At 26.1% G+C, this 17,270-nt stretch overlaps 2 protein-coding genes across 6 annotated transcripts in view; one reads left to right on the top strand and one right to left on the bottom strand.

The window, feature by feature from the left end:
- The window catches only part of LOC107457357 (inactive tyrosine-protein kinase RYK), a 265,361-nt gene extending 262,493 nt beyond the window's left edge, over positions 1-2,868 (top strand). For all 3 annotated transcript variants that reach the window (XM_043046508.3, XM_043046458.3, XM_043046428.3), the window contains exon 14: positions 516-2,868. In XM_043046508.3, the coding sequence (XP_042902442.2) occupies positions 516-627 (112 nt within the window). In that variant the 3' untranslated portion in view covers positions 628-2,868. The remainder of the gene's footprint in view (positions 1-515) is intronic.
- A 3,423-nt stretch (positions 2,869-6,291) lies between these two features.
- LOC107457360 (sucrase-isomaltase, intestinal) overlaps positions 6,292-17,270 on the bottom strand; it is a 69,504-nt gene continuing 58,525 nt past the window's right edge. For all 3 annotated transcript variants that reach the window (XM_087166196.1, XM_087166194.1, XM_087166195.1), the window contains exons 16-21: positions 12,806-12,862; positions 12,067-12,206; positions 10,163-10,251; positions 8,837-8,886; positions 8,080-8,253; positions 6,292-6,668 (exon numbers count right to left, since the gene is read on the bottom strand). In XM_087166196.1, the coding sequence (XP_087022322.1) occupies positions 6,603-6,668; positions 8,080-8,253; positions 8,837-8,886; positions 10,163-10,251; positions 12,067-12,206; positions 12,806-12,862 (576 nt within the window). In that variant the 3' untranslated portion in view covers positions 6,292-6,602. The remainder of the gene's footprint in view (positions 6,669-8,079; positions 8,254-8,836; positions 8,887-10,162; positions 10,252-12,066; positions 12,207-12,805; positions 12,863-17,270) is intronic.

The raw sequence follows: 17,270 nt of genomic DNA, 5'->3' as shown, positions 1-17,270 counted from the left end.
TTATCTAGATGAAAAAATCTCGATTTTTAAAACATTGAATTTTTCGTTAGTTCTAAAGCTTAGATAATTCCTTGTGGCAAAATGTGTACAGACTTTAAAATTATAATTTTGCCTCAAGTATAAGGTATTTGTGGCTTTTTTATTTTGATTCCCTGTTGAAATAACTTTGAAAAACTAATTCTTAAATATGTTTTCAAAATTTAAGTAAAACTTTTCAAAATTCAATTCAGAATCACTTTCATTTTGCATTGACACTGATTAAAGCTTTTATTCTTAATGTTTAATATGGAGAAAAAAAACCTGACTATTCTGGCATACATAATAATTGATGCCTAAACCATAGTGTTCATAGAAAACTTGTGATTAAAATAAGATAATATAAATAACTTTGAAACATGAGTCATAGAATAAGTTTCTGATCTTTAGAATGATTAAAAAATCTGAGTTTACATTTAGTTTGTTATAAGTTTTCTTTCTTTTTTAGCACATTTAAACACTATGCATTTTATTTTCAGGTATAAATTAATGCGATACTGTTGGTCAGATGTGCCACAAATCAGGCCTTCAGTGAATGAACTTATCAGATCTCTGCAGGATTTACATATGAAACTTGGAAGCTTTATTTAAGTCTCAGTGAGATACAGTTTCAAACATATTCAGTTTTATGCCCTTACTGCTATATTTTCATAGAAGACAAGAACAAGTTTATTTAATATCCAAATAGTATCTTAAATGCCATTTCCATTACAAAAGCATTAAATTCAATTCAGTCATATCCTATTAATAGCATTTTGTTTATTATTTGCAATTCCTATATTGTTAAGTAGCTCTGAGAGTAGTAATTATTGAAGTAACATTGAAAATGAAAAATCATCTTAGCTGCATACTTGACACAGCAAACAACCTTCACGGTTGCTTTTGTTAAGGCAACTATGCAGCTAAGATAATATAGTTTTATAAAGCTTATGATTTAAATATTGTTAAGCACACACAATGGTAATTAACTTAACACAGTAATAATGGTAATTATGTTAACACAGTATTGCGTACTGTGCAACACTGTTTTATTTTATTGTCAAGTTTTAATGATCTCGGATTGATAAATGATTGTCTTTTTTTAGCTTTGATTTCAAGTGAATAATACACACAAAAAAAAATTTATATTTATAAATATATCACTTTGTTACAAGTGCCTTATGCACTTTTTTAATGATAAACTTATGCACTAGTCACTTTAACAAAATGCTTACAATATGTAATCCTACCACCTCTTAAATATAGAATCACTAATGTAATATTGATGTCTTAACTTTGTATTACAATTTATTGCTCTGTAAAAGAAAAAAAAATGATAATATATTAAAATTTGTATAAAAAGTAAATCATGAAGCATTTTAAACAAAATAATCTTGTTCTTGTCTTAACATTATTGCCTTGTGGCAAGGGCGACCAAGGTGCATGCTACATTTTAAATCTAGTCTCAATTTGTTACATGTATGTGTGTGTGGCTATGTTTCTAATATAAATACGTATGATGTCTTCAAAATAGCCAATATTGTTCATTTGCATGTCAAAAATGTTTTTTCTATTCAATATAATGTATACTTTACAAATCTTTGTACATGGAATTTAGAAATGATTTTAGACAGTTAAAATTTAGAATTGCAGAGTTTAAATGAAAAGTAATGCTAGTAAGAGAATTAGGGTAATTATGAATAAGAAAGTATTTTTAAAAACCTTAAAATCTGAGTTTAGGTTTTGTGTTATTTTATTAAATATGTCTGATTTGAATAAGAACTAATTTACTGTAAAATTAAAGAAAATTGTGACCTTAATTACAATTTATAATATTTTTAGCTTTTTTTTCGAAAAACTGTTTTGTGAAACAGATTGTAAAAAGTAACGAAATTTATTTATTTAAAGATCTGAATTTAAGATTGAGTTTTAACAAAAACTTAAAGAAAAATGACTTCACATTTTTGTATTATAATTACTATAGAGAAACTCAAAACAAAATAATGTTGTCAATGATAAAGTATAACAAAATTCTGCATTCATATTTTTCAGTGTGAAAAAATAATTTAAAAATTTATTTTATTCAGCAACAAAATTTAAAGCTGAAAATTCTCCAACTTAGTTTTCAAAATCAAGGGTTACAGTAAAAACATTGTATGATACCTATGGGATAAGGGTACATCAGATGATGTGTTTTTTATTATTACATTTTCTAAATGTACAAACCTAAAACTACCATTAATCTTTTTAAATTATCTACTATAAAGTAAATAAGTATAAAAACCTCTCCTTTTATCATAACTATTTTATGACAAAAAAAAGTGAGAGACAATGATGAAATGATAATCTAGTGATTTGAACAAAATAGATTGTGTGATTAAATTATTGCTTTTTAACCCTGCATCATAATTCAAATTTAACCCATTTACAATTACCCCATTGTGGGACAGAAATTCACGTGATTTATGCATAAAAAATTTTTGCAATTTACAAATCAAATATCATCTGTCTTCATGAAACATCTCAATTCATGTTTTCTCATGTCATGAAATGCCGGTAACTCACCCTAATCTGCAATAACAAAATCTGCATCATAATTTTCACCATTATAGGCAATTATAGGAAATCACAAAATGAAAAATAAACTAAAATATATTGAATATTATATTTACAAATGTAGAACTCTAAATTTACAGCCATGAGAAGAAAAAAAAATGAATGCAGAATTTACCTAAACTTTAAAAAAGTGAAACATTTTAAGTCTTCATAATAAGTAAATCAAAATAGCATATAATAAATAGTCAAGCAAGACTTTTAATCTCTTACCAGCAATTAAATGCTGATCTAATTATTGTTTACAAAAAAAAATATTCTTTACTATAAATAACAAAATTTGTTTATTGGGATTGTGCAATCATCTCTTTCAATTACTTTAAATAAACCCCAAACCATTTTTTTTAAATGTTACTCATTTGTTCAAAAAAGCAAACTAATACAGATTCCTTTTTTTTATTTTTAAATTGAGTGTATGAGTGTTCCCCCCCTCTCTTTCTGCTACTGAAAATAGATATTAAAAATAATTCATATAATTTTAAACTCTTGTTTATGTTTGGTACATCAGATGTACCAAAATCACAGGCTTCACTATGCGAAGCGCCATACAAATTAAGAATAAAAACTATTAAGAATTCACTAGATATATACAATTTTTCTGACATATTCAAAGGATAACGAAATCTTGGTAATAAAATATGATCAGGTAATTTATTTTTAAATAAAAAATAGAAACATATGTCTAGTTCAGCGGTTCTTAAACTTGTTAGTCATGCGGACCATAGATTTAGTAAAAAAAAAAAAACTTTGTGGCCCATCTAAACATACAACTTAAAATATACATACATATGTATATAAAATGTACTATGGCCACTCACTATCTGACTAGTGGATCATACCAAAAAACTGGTACCAGACTCCCTGATATTTTAGAGAATCTTGACTTAGATTCTCGACCAGCATCCACAGCGGATAAGCATGGCCATGAGTTGGGCCATGCATACATATGTCTAGTTCAGCGGTTCTTAAACTTGTTAGTCATGCGGACCATAGATTTAGTAAAAAAAAAAACTTTGTGGCCCATCTAAACATACAACTTAAAATATACATACATATGTATATAAAATGTACTATGGCCACTCACTATCTGACTAGTGGATCATACCAAAAAACTGGTACCAGACTCCCTGATATTTTAGAGAATCTTGACTTAGATTCTCGACCAGCATCCACAGCGGATAAGCATGGCCATGAGTTGGGAACTGCAGGTCTAGTTGTATCAAAAGAAAAAGCTATATCTAAAATCAGATTTGTTCTATTAACCATAAAATTCTTTTTCACGTTAACCAGTATATCGCAAAAAAAGCAAGCAGATTAAATTTCATTCACTTTTAACCACACATCTTCAGAATATTTGTGAGTAATGATTAATTAAGCTTTTTTTTATTCATTCTTTTAGAAAATTAAATAAAATTGTTGGCAACCTGTGTAAGCATAATAATTTTTTATTTAAAAGCTTTTAAAAAACATAATAATTGAATGTATATAGAAAAGTAACCCCATCTTTAAAGCAGAGTTGTGATACATTAATTTACTCTGCTGCCGGAATAAAAAGAACTGTTTTATAATTGATAGAGCCATATTACAGGATTCATATAACATTGCTTTCATAGCTGTCAGAAAAATGGCAAGAAACTGCTTTGAATCTCTTTGTCTTATTAATTTTTCTTGCAATTCTATGTAAAAATGGCTCACACAATGTTTGCTGCGTAGATTCATGAAGCATCATTTGTGGCGTCTATATAAATGTGTTGTACATAAATTGTATGTCAGACTTTATCATGAAATATTTATGTATATTTATTAAAAATGCATTTTGTTTTTAAAGAAATGTTGGTATAAAATACTTGTTGACCAAGTTTATTGTATTTTAATAAAGTCTTTAAGAGAAATTACTCGCTATTTATTATTTAAATTTTTAAATAAAATGGTTTGGCACATTATCGGCAGCAATCTGCAAGCATCATTCATTAAAAAAATAAAACATATTAAAACTAAAATTTGTGCAAAAACTTAACACTAAATGTCAACGTGTACGTGTAATAGCACAACCAGTTAATTTTTCTGGATAGGGTTTTAAAACTCATAGCTTTATAAGCCATAAATTTTCAATCAAGGATTAGATTAATATAGGAATAATAATGACAAGAATACCAGTTTAACTTTTAAACATAGAGCTATTTTTTTCAACTATATTAATATGTAACTTAGTTCAGTAATTTGATAACTAAATAAAATATTTACTAATTTCTTAAAAAAAATAAACAATGATGTTTTAATTAATTTTTCTATATATTTTTTGTATTTTTACATTTCATTACACTCCTTATATAAATTAAATCTTTTTTTTTTTTGATCGACTAGAAACAGATTTAATTGATTGATAAGTTTTACCCCCCACCCCCAAATCCCTTCTCTGCTGCACCATTGTTTTCATGAAGTTTTAAGAATACCTTTAGAACACTTCTCGTGTAGAATTTCTTTGACTAATTTTTAAAAATTGCAAAGTTTTTAAAAATAGCATCTTACCTGATTTCTGTACTTCAGCTGAATGAACAGTTTTTATTAAAGGATTTCAAGTCTAACTTCTTTTCATCATATAAGCTTCATTTTATCGACTCCACTCTTGGGTAATGAATCTTAATATTGTCAGATACCATTTTCTTATTGTAGTCTCCTAATTTCTTTATTTGAAAATCCTACAAATATGCTAATGACTGATGCCTCTTTCCATTCAAAAATTTCACTTTACATAATCATAAAGCGAAATATTGTCTCAATTCTTAAGATTTTAGATATTTTTCTCACTCACAGTAATCTAGAAAATTACATGTGTAAATTAAGCATTGCATTTGACTAGCTAACTATTTTGGAACATGTGAAAGCTGTGCTTCCATAGACATTTGTTTCGATCCAAGAATAATAAATTTACATCAAATGAAACCTACGAAATATAAATCTTGCACATGTTAACAGCAAAAAGATGGTATAGTTATTTTAAGATAAATAATAGTGTTATTTTTTGCTTACTGTTGTCAATGACATCTTAGGACATAGAATACATTGAAAATACACCTTAGAAAAACTATTCTGCTTTATCTTAAAAAATAAGCATAAAGTTTTGAAAAAAGGAAAAGCATACAGATGTTCATTATCTAACTGCATTATTTATCTAAATTTTCATTATGTTCTTACAAAAATAAAAATAGAACAATATTACATTTTTAATGTAGAAAAACAATTACGCAGTCTTTTTTTTAAATTGTAAACACAAATTATTTGCTTATAATTTTTATATGATTATCTAATTTAAATCAATTTCTACTAATAAATATTTCAGTTATGCAATTAATAACTTAGTTTACTTTTGATAATCTTTATAGTTTAAAATAATATGTTTTTAAGACATATAAAATGGCAGTTCAAAAGGTTGCTATTTTAAAAACAATATAGGTGTCCAGAAAAAGTGAAATATCTTCTGATTAAAAAAATAACGGAAATTAAATAATCTTTCCAGAATATAATAAATTTTTTTTCTTTTAAAATATCAATCATTTTAATTCATTTGCATAGTATTTCCCAAAATATTTTAATGTTATAACTTCCCGATAAAAAAAAATTTCAGTACTCAAAAGCTTAGATAGGAAGAATAAAAAAAAACAATTCTTATTACACATTTTAATGACCAAATAACTACATGTTGAAACACATCTCCCATACACTTATAGATAGAACATTTTGGCACTGGTGCACATCAACAATGTGAAACATTTAAAAAATATATAAACTTGTATAGCACCCGTTAAAAATATTAAAATTCTTTAAAAGCAACAAAATTTGATTTAAAAAATGGATCGTTTAAAAAAATAAATATACATGATGAAGGAACAAAATACCACAGATGAACAAATGCATGACCTGCCAGCAGGCAAAACACTTAGTAAGAGTATAAATATATACACCAATTCACTTCATCAAAACACCCATTGAAGTTCTGTTCTTCTTCCCAATGGTATTAATATAAGTTTCAAATCAAGAACCTACAAAAATGCATTCGAATAAGAATTTTGTTTGGTAATATAAAGCAATTAGATTATAAAAAATTTTAATAACATGTTACAGTATAATTTTATAATCCTATTCCATGTGAGTAAAAAGTTAATTTGTTTTTTTAATTGAAGGATTGCAATGAAATATTTATATTTCACGTTTCTCTCTTTTATTATCATAAATAATAAAAAAAGCATTCATACTTAATTAAAGAAAAAAAATTAGACTTTTCCAGGTATTTCAGGAAAATTTAATTGCAAATCTAGACCATATTTAATGTATACAATACACTTTTCATCTAAAAATTACGTTTTTTTTTTTTTTTTTTTTTGTATTTGTAATGTTAAACATAACATTTTGTGAGTAAAAAAATATCATTGAATGAGGATAGAAACGCAGAAAAATTTCACTAAAATGTGGAATTTTTACAACAATTAATTGCAATGAACGTTATAATTAATTAACTCAAATCTCAATAAGTGATTACTGTTACTGACAATTCTAAAATTGATCACTTTTCATGTTAAAATGTAGGAATTTTCCAGGTTTTTGCACACAAAAAAGCAATTTTCCCTGCTTTTTAGAGTAAAATAAAATTTCCTGTAAATCAGATTTTTCTCTGACCCATGGTATTAAAATATTTTGTAAGTTTTCACAAATAAAAAAGGAATGTGATAATGCAAATCATGAACCGATAAACACTTATTTGATGGTAACAAAACCAGTATTTCACCAAATGCATTTTTTTACCAAGTATAAATAGAAAAACAAATTTAGTTTTAGTAAAAATTATAAATACCAGAGGAGTTTTTATTGCTTTTAAAGGATCATTTAGTCTTAATTGAATTTTTCATTAACAAATTAAGGGTGTAATTTTATGGTAAAGACAATAATTTACCATGCACTATTTCATTCTATGAAACAAGAATGGCAGCACTGCTTTATTGCACTAAGAAAACAAGGTGGAATAATTTTAATTTTTGAAAATTTAAAGCTGTTTTTAACCTAGATTATCCTGAGACATTTTCACATCTAGTAAAATTAATATTTATTGTATCAGCTTTATCAACATATTAATGTTTAAACAAAACTTAAAATTGTAATTACATTTATCTAGACATTAATTGTCCATTTCATATAATTTGCTTATATTAATTAATTTTATTGCTACAAACATGGATTATCATTAAAAATAAATTATAAGTAAAATGAATGTTATGGGAAACAAGAGAAAACCTTCATGGTAAAATGTTTTTCAACTAGATACGAAACTCAGAATGTTTTATATAGAAAAAAATGACCATGACAGATTTCTCCACGGTATAGCATAAACTTAAATGACAGGGAAAAAAGGGCACATAAACATTAAATAAAGCATGGAGATGTAAGAACAGTTTTTACCATTGTGTCATAATTCCAATGGTACTGCTTGTTCGATAATATATAGCTGCCATCGATAATGATTCTTTTAGGAAACTTATTCAATCCCATAATTCTAACTTGTTCAATAGCGGCTTTGTAAAAACTGGAGCGGAAGACTTTTTTCCCAAAATTTCCATTCACTACCAATGTATTCTAAAACAAACAAGACTTAATTCAGGTAAAATTAGACAGAGAAATGTACTAAACAAAAAAAAAAATCATTTTAACCAACTTATTAAATTGTTAAAAGTTTTATTATCTTTCAAAACCAATCAATAATATTTTTAATAAATTCTTGAAATCTGAATATGAGGTCACAAACTTAAAATAATTATTCAGTAATAAAATTTTTATTCCAATGGCATTTTTATAAAGAAAAAAATTTTAACTTATGATTTTAACTCATACAACTAAGAATAATTATAATTGTATTAGCAGCAAATCAAATTACTGGAATCAATACTATTCATATGAGATACAAATTACATACATTATACTTCCATTCCGAATAAAAGTATGATTAGGATTATAATAAATAATTACAAAACCATAAGATAATGTGCAATATTTCGCAATCAAAATGTAAAAAGAAAATATAAACTATTAATCATAAAAACAGAAAATCCAGTTATAAAACATAATTTTTATGCATTTAAAAATTACTATCTCTACATATATTAGATTAAAATGCAAACTTGAAAAGAAAAAAAACTAATAAAAATTAAACAGCTCTTACTCCCGAAGCAGAATATTCCACTAATATGTACTCTCCAAGGGCATGAGAATCTAAAAATAATAAAATTAATTTACTTTTTAACAAATTCTTTCTCTTAAATAATTGCTTTAAAAAGAAAAAAAAATCATAGCAAAAGAACATGAGATGTGTAAGTTAAATCACGCAACTATATTTCTGCAAGTCATAAAGACACACAAAAGATAAATTACTAGCCTTACGGAAATTAAATAAATATAAATCATTATTTAAATAAACATAAAAAGCACAAGAAACTAATTTGCATAACTCTCACTAAGTTGAGTTCCAAGATATTAAGAATGGCTTATAGACTGGGGGAAGCAGAATTGGTTGGAAGGATACGATCAGCACTTAAGGCAACTATTGTATTTCATGGGTGTTTGTTTATGTTGGTGAGATCAAACCACAGCAAATACACAGTTTAAAACTCAGTAACAATAAAGTATTCACAAACTTGAAATTAACCAAAACAGCATTACAAATGAAATATGTCCAATCATATAACCTAGTGTATAAGTACAACAACCAGAGTTTTCTCACCCGTAAACTAGATGAAAAGCATTATGAATGAGGTCATAGTCAACATCGTCAACAGCATAAGGAAATGTAACAATCTTTTTTGGATTAAGCAATTTCAGTGCATTTTTTAAAAAAGGATGTAAAACAATCAGATTTGGCAGAAATCTTTTAAACATTAAAACTGTGAATTGCCCTAGTTGTAAAATAGTTTTATGTTTTTTTGCTAATATAATATACAGTAGAATCTCAACGAATTTAAGAATTTATTTCATATTAGTTTCACTTTGCACTAAAGAAACCATAAATGCTTCACAAAAGGAAAAAAAATTGGGTACAATTTTAATAGAATAAATATTATATGACTTGTAAATAATGATAAAACAAATACTATAAATATATGTAAGTAATTTGTCTTAAGACAGAATTCTGAAGGAAAGAAAAGAAAAAAAACTATTTTAGTTTTTAGCATTTCTGAAATAACTTGCAACACTCAAACAATGTTTTAGAACCTTATTAGAAATTCATAACAGAGTTGAAATAATTTAAATCAACTAACCTTTTACTTAAAAATTTATTATAAATTTAAAATATGATTTAATCAACTTACAAAGAAATTTTTAATTTTAGTTAAAAGTGAAGGATTTATTCTATTAAAATGATGCTACTCATTGAATTCCCTCCATATGAAAAACAATGTTTTGATTAGAAAAAAATTTATTAATTGGTAAAAAATATAAATTTTTAAAAAAATAGTTTAAGAAGAAATATTTAATAACCAAATTGTCTTACTTTTGGTTTCCCCATCGTCCCAATACAGAAGACCTTTAGCTTCATAAGAAGAATTCAGAGCTACCAATATACTCATAGAATTCAATCGACTGAAATTGAAAACAATTATTCAACAATCAATCATAATTGTAATTTAGTAACAAAATATCAAAACAGAGTTTAAAATGACAGTAATAGGATACACTTGTCTGGATTTCAAAACGGTGCTTGCTGTTTATTAAAATTCTGTGCATTCTGAAAACTTATTATTTTATAAAGTGGCTGATTTTATAAACTGGAATGACTATACTTAGGTGAAAAAATGCTTCAAATTTAAACATTAAAAATACACTATAAGTTAAATTAAATACAACTTTTATATTTCATTTTTACTGAAAGTACATCTGACATTTTAATTAAAACAACAATTTTTAACACATTAGCGTATTTGCTTGATTAGCAAAATTTGAAGTTAACCCTCCAAGTGTTGAGCCCCTAGAAAATACTGAACTGAAATTTTCCTGTTAAGAAACTGGTTTATTGATGCAGGAAAGCCTGCCTCTAAGAATTTGGTAAAAGCTAGAGCTGACACTCAGCAGGTTAATAATTCAACATGATTTAAAAAAGTTTGTAAATTTTCCAGAATGTTTTTTTATTGCTACAAAATTTGTCTTAAAATATCAAGCACTTTTCAAACATCCATTGAAGATATATTTACTTTATTGAACAACTAAGTTATGCTCATTGATAATGAAAGATGATAGCATTTCATAACTTTTCTCTTACACAGCTTTCATATGAATTATTTTACAATCCCCTTAATAACATTTTTAACTCTCACCCTTCAATTTTCCTAAGTATAATTCACATCTGTAACTTTGTTCTTTTAGTTCATAGGGGACAAGATGAAATTTGTTATTTAAATGTTACACTTTTTTCAAAGCGTGAGAAAATATAAACTTTAATTTAATCAGACAGGAAAAAGCAGTTTTCTATTTTCAAGTCCATTATGAAAAATTTGATTTTACAAAATGTCCATAGTGATTCTACTGATTTTACTTACAATAGTGATTTTAGCATGTTTTTATTTTGCAAGGACTAAGTTCTTGTAGATTTGATTTTAAAAAGTCGCTGATTTTATAAACCAGCGATTTTATGAATGGCAATTACTGTATTTAGGTTATTCATTAAAAGTTTCTGTAAACTTTTATATTTACAATATGAATCTGAAGTAAAATAAAAAATATCTATACAGTGCGACAAAAATAACCTGTCAACCAATTTTTAATATAACTTCTTTAAAAATAAATAACAACAAAAGTAGACTTTTACTAATAAATAAATTTCTTTGGTTTCAAAGTGGCTGCCGTTTGCAATGATGCATAGGCACAAACACTAATTGAAATTTCAGCACTGGGCCACAAGTCCCATTTCCCCCAAAACGATCCCTTTAGAGTCTAAACTTTTCTGTACAACAATTAAGAACAGAGTAAATGAATGATTTCACACTGTCATTTCCGTACTTAATCAACTCTAAAATAGCAGATCTTTTGATATTTTATATATATAAACTGAAAAATGTATTATAAAATATTTTATAATGAAAGTGATAGACAACAAAAAAAATTAACTCACAAACTATAAAGAAATTAATTAACTTCTACTCTATGATGCAATAACTTTGATTTTTTTCCACACCTTGTATAATATCAAATTCGTTTTAGAATTAATACCTACAGAAACTAATTATTTAAATCTTTTAAAAAGACATGAAAATTTTCACTTGAAATTAGTACTATGAAAAATATCATTTGGAACTTCAAAAATGTTATATCAAAGTAAGGATGCATAAATTAACAGATGTGACAAAAATTCTAGTAAAAACTAAAATTAAAAAAAATTATATACATCTAAATAATTGTTACCTAGCAGTTGTTGTTTCTGATGGTTTTTGAAGTGTTAAAATGTGTCCAGCACGAATATGCAAAACAGCCGGCTGTTTGCTATCCAAAAAAGGTCCTCCAGTTTCCGAAAACCATTCACCAGAACTTACAAATGGTCCACCCTATAAAAATGAAAATTCATTATGAACAAAATTTCATTTTTAAACAGCTGCACTAAGGCTAATAATTTTTTACACAGATAAAAGAAATAATTAGCCTGGTTATTTTAAATAGATATTCCTAAAATAAAATGGAAGTAGCTAGAATGTATTAGTTGGTAATGTAAAACAAAAGAATTTCCAGGAAAAATCAATTAAATGTCGTTTAAAATTTGTTTATTTATTAACATTAAATTAATGACAAAAAAAGTGACAGAAAATTTTAAATAATTCTCATTTGCTAGATTTTTTTACTCGAATTACTCATAAATTTATGAGACATATTGAATTATTCATTTTAAGACATACTAATGCAATGAAAGATAAAAACATGGTTAAGGCACACAGAAACAAAACTATTTTATCTCAAGTTGTTAAAATAATTACTAATATTTCATAGCATTAAAATAATTAGCAGCATAATAAAATAATTACCAACACTTATTTAAGAAAACAATAGCAGAAAAGTTGCTGAATAAAAAAAGTTTGATTGAATTGTAGAAGACATTCTGTTATTACTGAAACGAAAATTTTAAAATAATCAAAGTATTAGAGATATTTACCTGATAATAATCATACCAAATACCCTCAGGGAGATAAAAATTAATCATTTCTGCACCCTAGAGAAAATAAAAACAATACAATAAATTAAGTTTCAGAAAGTACCAAAAACAAATTAATAAAACAATCTAGACTAATATTTAAATAAAACAGGACATAAAATACCTAACATAATACTTTTATAATGCATAAAAACAACTAATATTTATATAACAAAAATCATTACAGCTTTTCTTTTAAGTGAGAGACATAAAAATTAGCTTTTGAAAAAATGCTAGAATAACTGGTAATCTCATTAGAGAACAATTGCCACAACAATGTACTACCTCTTAACCCTCTGATTCCGATCGAGTCCTAGAATTCGTGTCCCTTCATTACGGGAGTTTTCTGAAAGCAGTTTCTATGATTGAACTCGTCCAAAACTATCTTCCTGTGAGGGGTTGAGGAGGGGTCATCGTTTTCTCGCAGTTGAGTATTCAAAATCACTCATGCGGCAAAGGAGGGGAATTGTTGAGAAATTAGAACATTTACATGAAATATAAGTTTTCCGAAAATAAAAGTTTAGCACCTTATTGGCGATTTTCAAGTAGAGGAGTAATAAATTATACTTTAATTTTTTTCTTTCTTTTATTTATTTCGTTCTTTCTTCCTTTTTTTCTATTCTTTCGACATTTTAAATAAGAGAGGAAGACTCTTTTGATAAGTGCCGAATATTCAAATTATCTCATCCGTTTAACTTTTGTATAAGTACAGCGATTTATTAATTTTATTTAATGCAACATGGTTTATGAAATCTAATATTATGACTGTGTTATCTTTAAATTTATTTCTTAAATAAAGAAATTAATACTAAACGGTTCCGAGTTATATTTTAGTAAATTTAAGAGTATTAGCTTTTAAAATAAATCAATAATAAGAAACGGCTTCTGAAACATATCTTTCATTTTATTAAGTGTCCTGACCGAAAAAAAAAATTAAGATGCATGCAATATAATTGTTTACGACTTGCTTCTTAATTCAAATCAACAGTGTTCAAATTGACAGGATTTGCAATCATAATTACTTTGTAATAACGTTACTGAAGAATACAGTTGAATAAAAATATAAAAATTATAAGTAATTATTATTCTTGTAAGTTCATAAATCAGTCATTCATATATAGCGGGATTGATATAATTAAAAGTATTTCTTTAGAATAAACTATTTTTATAGATTGTCATAATTATAAGGAGTAAAATCTACTTACTGCAGATAAAAAAGTTTTTTTTATAATTTCGACAGTAATTTATACTGAAATATAAAACATTTTTTAAGCATATTTATTTTGTGCGTTTTTTATTTTATTTTTCTCTGCATCTATATTTATATGGATCTATATTTATATACACCTATAACTATCAATATATGAGTTTGTGTTTCGTATCAATTAGGACTGTTAGTGCATTTTAAAATTTGGACAGGAGATGAAAGAAACTAATCTACCACTCATCTTAAAAATTCTCTAAAAAATTTAATTACATCGTTCAAGAGTTTGAAAAATAGAATTTACTCATTGGTTTTACAGATACCTTTGCTATAAATTAAACAATAATTCCGCAATTTTAAATATATGTATTTTTATAATATATATATTTTAAAGATAAATCATCAGTAATGTTTGCTAGCTCATAGCTCTATTTAATTATAAAAAGAGTTTATTGCACGATATTTTCAAGTGTTATCTTTTAATGTCAGATAAACCTAATGATGAACAAAACTATGGTTGACTGCGTCTCGAAATTAGTAAGTTTTCCGAAATCGCATGTTTATTTTGTTCAAAGTTATACTTTTAAAATATTTTTCTATAATACAAAATAATTTAAAATCAATATAAGTGGAACAAAAAAAAAAGATTATGTTCTGAAAGTCACAATAAATGAAGAGAACTACGTAGTATGTTTAGGAGAAACGTAAAAAATCGCCTTAATATTATTGATACCAGTTATAATTAGTCAACTTTATTAATAGATACTTATTGAAATAAAAAAGAATAAACTATGTATTAAAGAGTACAATGGATGGAGAAAAGGTTCTTCTATTTTGGGGAACCGTATGACGCTTAAATAATTTTGGTGACTTTTTTAGTATGAACCAATTACGATTAATTTTATTTAGTAATATGCCCAACTAATATTATGCAATTGATACACTGCTAATCTAGATATAGTTGAAATAGTTTTTTGGTCTCTTGAAAGGAATAAGTAAGTATGCTTTGTTGATTGTGTTAAATTTTATTTTAACTATCATTATAAGTTGGCATCGAACAACAGAATATATATATATATATATATATATATATATTAACATAATAATAGTAATTAACTTAACTTATATAGAAATGTTATAATAGATCATATTTTTGGGTTTTTAAGAAACTTTTTAGGAACAAAAAAAATTTGAATATTGTTTCAGGAAATTCTAGTATTTTCTTTCAGGACATTTAATTTTTCCTAATTTTTCGTTAAAATGTATTTTTTATTTTAAAAAAATTGAAAATAATGTGACTATAATATTTTTTGTAAACATTGCTCATTGACCTCACCCCTTTTGTTAGAAAAATGAGATCTCAAACTTCCTTCTTCTTCCTTTCGTAATACTTAATACTTTCGTAATTACTTCGCTTACGTAATACTTAAGCAGAATATTTAGCCTTAGTCGTTACATTTAAAGCTAAGTTACATTAGCGGTTGATTTATAATCTAAGATTCAATTTTGATTAACAAAAAAAGCTGTCTTTAGTTACTGGTTGATTTTCTAATAAATCTCCAAGTATGTAGAAAAGAAGGAAATGTGCAACGTGTTTTTCTACAATAGAGTGTGACAAAAGGTGTCATGTTATAGTGCTGCCTTTTCAGGAACACGGCTGGCTTAGGTAAAAGAGAACCGCTAAATATTCCCTGCTTCTGTTCTCAGAAAAGTTGAATGGGCTCTTCCTTCCATGTGTCTCTCTCTTTCCTGTCATATAGTCTAAGAGCAACTCAGTTTTAGAATTATCAGTTTCTTACCGAAACAGAGATAATATGATAGATAAAAAAATTAAAATAATCTAAATATAAATAAAAAAAAATAGAAAGATGATTGGGAGAATAAAAGAAGAATCGGAATTTTAGCAATTTTTCTCGAATAGGAAAGATGGAAACGAATTTTAAAAAAATCGTTTAGGTGCTAAATATCTTCAATAAATTTTGACGCTTTATTGAGAATTGTTACAATACGAAATAAGTTTATTAAATCTAATATTCAATTCCCTATATTATAATGCCATCAGGAGAAAAAGAAGTGCCATTAGGAAAACATTTGTTTGGAGTGGAGGGTCTGACCACAAGGGGGGCACAGGCTACTCTATATAAAACATAAAAAGACATGTTCATTTAATTTTATTTTATTTATTATTCACACTTATATATTTTTTGAAAAGGAAAGCTTCTAACATCTTTCCAAAAATATAAAATGTTTTGAACATCTGGTGGAAATTTGACAATTGAAACATGTATAAGGCGTAACTTCTCTTTGTATATATGATCATAGAAAATAAAAATAGTTTAAAAATAATTAGACTTTAAATTTAAAAAAAGAACTGAAAACAAATTTTGAAAGTAAAATAACCTAAAAGTCCAAGTCACAGGGAAACATTTTTTCCAAGATTTGCGATGTTAATATTAAAAATAAAATATTATGTTCATAAATTTGGCATTATGTTTTTAAATATTATTTTTAAAATGGGGCATCGAGGCAGATAAAGTTTTAAAAAATGTACGTATTTTAGAATCAAATACATAGTTAATGAAGCTCACGAGCTATGTTTTGTCAGCGATGGCATGATCGTGGCAATATGGTCACTATTGCGCACAAACCACCTTTACTTCCTAGACAAGCTGCTACTTGGTACTCATCCCTCCAAAACTGGGTGGGTTTCCAGTCACCAGCTCGGATCAATAATATTACTATCACTAAAAATATTGCATTTTATTTTTCATTTCAAATCTAAAAAAATTAAAATGCTTTATTTGCTGAAAATTGTCAATTTTTAGATAATAGCGCATTTCGTTTTTATTATAGCAAAAGTTTATGACATAAAGCTGGTTAAATTTATTACATGAAGTTCCCCGGTATTAGAAATGTCATTTATTGCTTCAGAAAATTTAAAATACTTACTGAGATGCAGGAGAAAATTTAGTGCTTTCGTATTTGTCTTGATTCGTCCCTGTCTATATTGATTAATTATTTTTTTTATTAATTACAGATTCTACAGTCCGGGTAAAATAGAAATCCTTTTGTCCTAAGAGTTTTCTTAAAGCGAATGAAAATTACCTGAACTTACAATTTATATTTTAAGAATCATTTTATGATTAAGATGAATATGGTGTAATACTTTTTTTGTGTGGTTATTTTTTATATGTGGATACATTCCAAATGTTTAAGATTTCA

The sequence above is a fragment of the Parasteatoda tepidariorum genome, chromosome 6, assembly GCF_982258835.1.
Source record: "Parasteatoda tepidariorum strain Cologne lab strain chromosome 6, Ptep-v5.0, whole genome shotgun sequence".
Classification (NCBI taxonomy): Eukaryota; Metazoa; Arthropoda; class Arachnida; order Araneae; family Theridiidae; genus Parasteatoda; species Parasteatoda tepidariorum.
The sequence above is the reverse complement of the archived record's forward strand: the minus strand, read 5'-3'. Positions and strand labels throughout refer to the sequence as shown.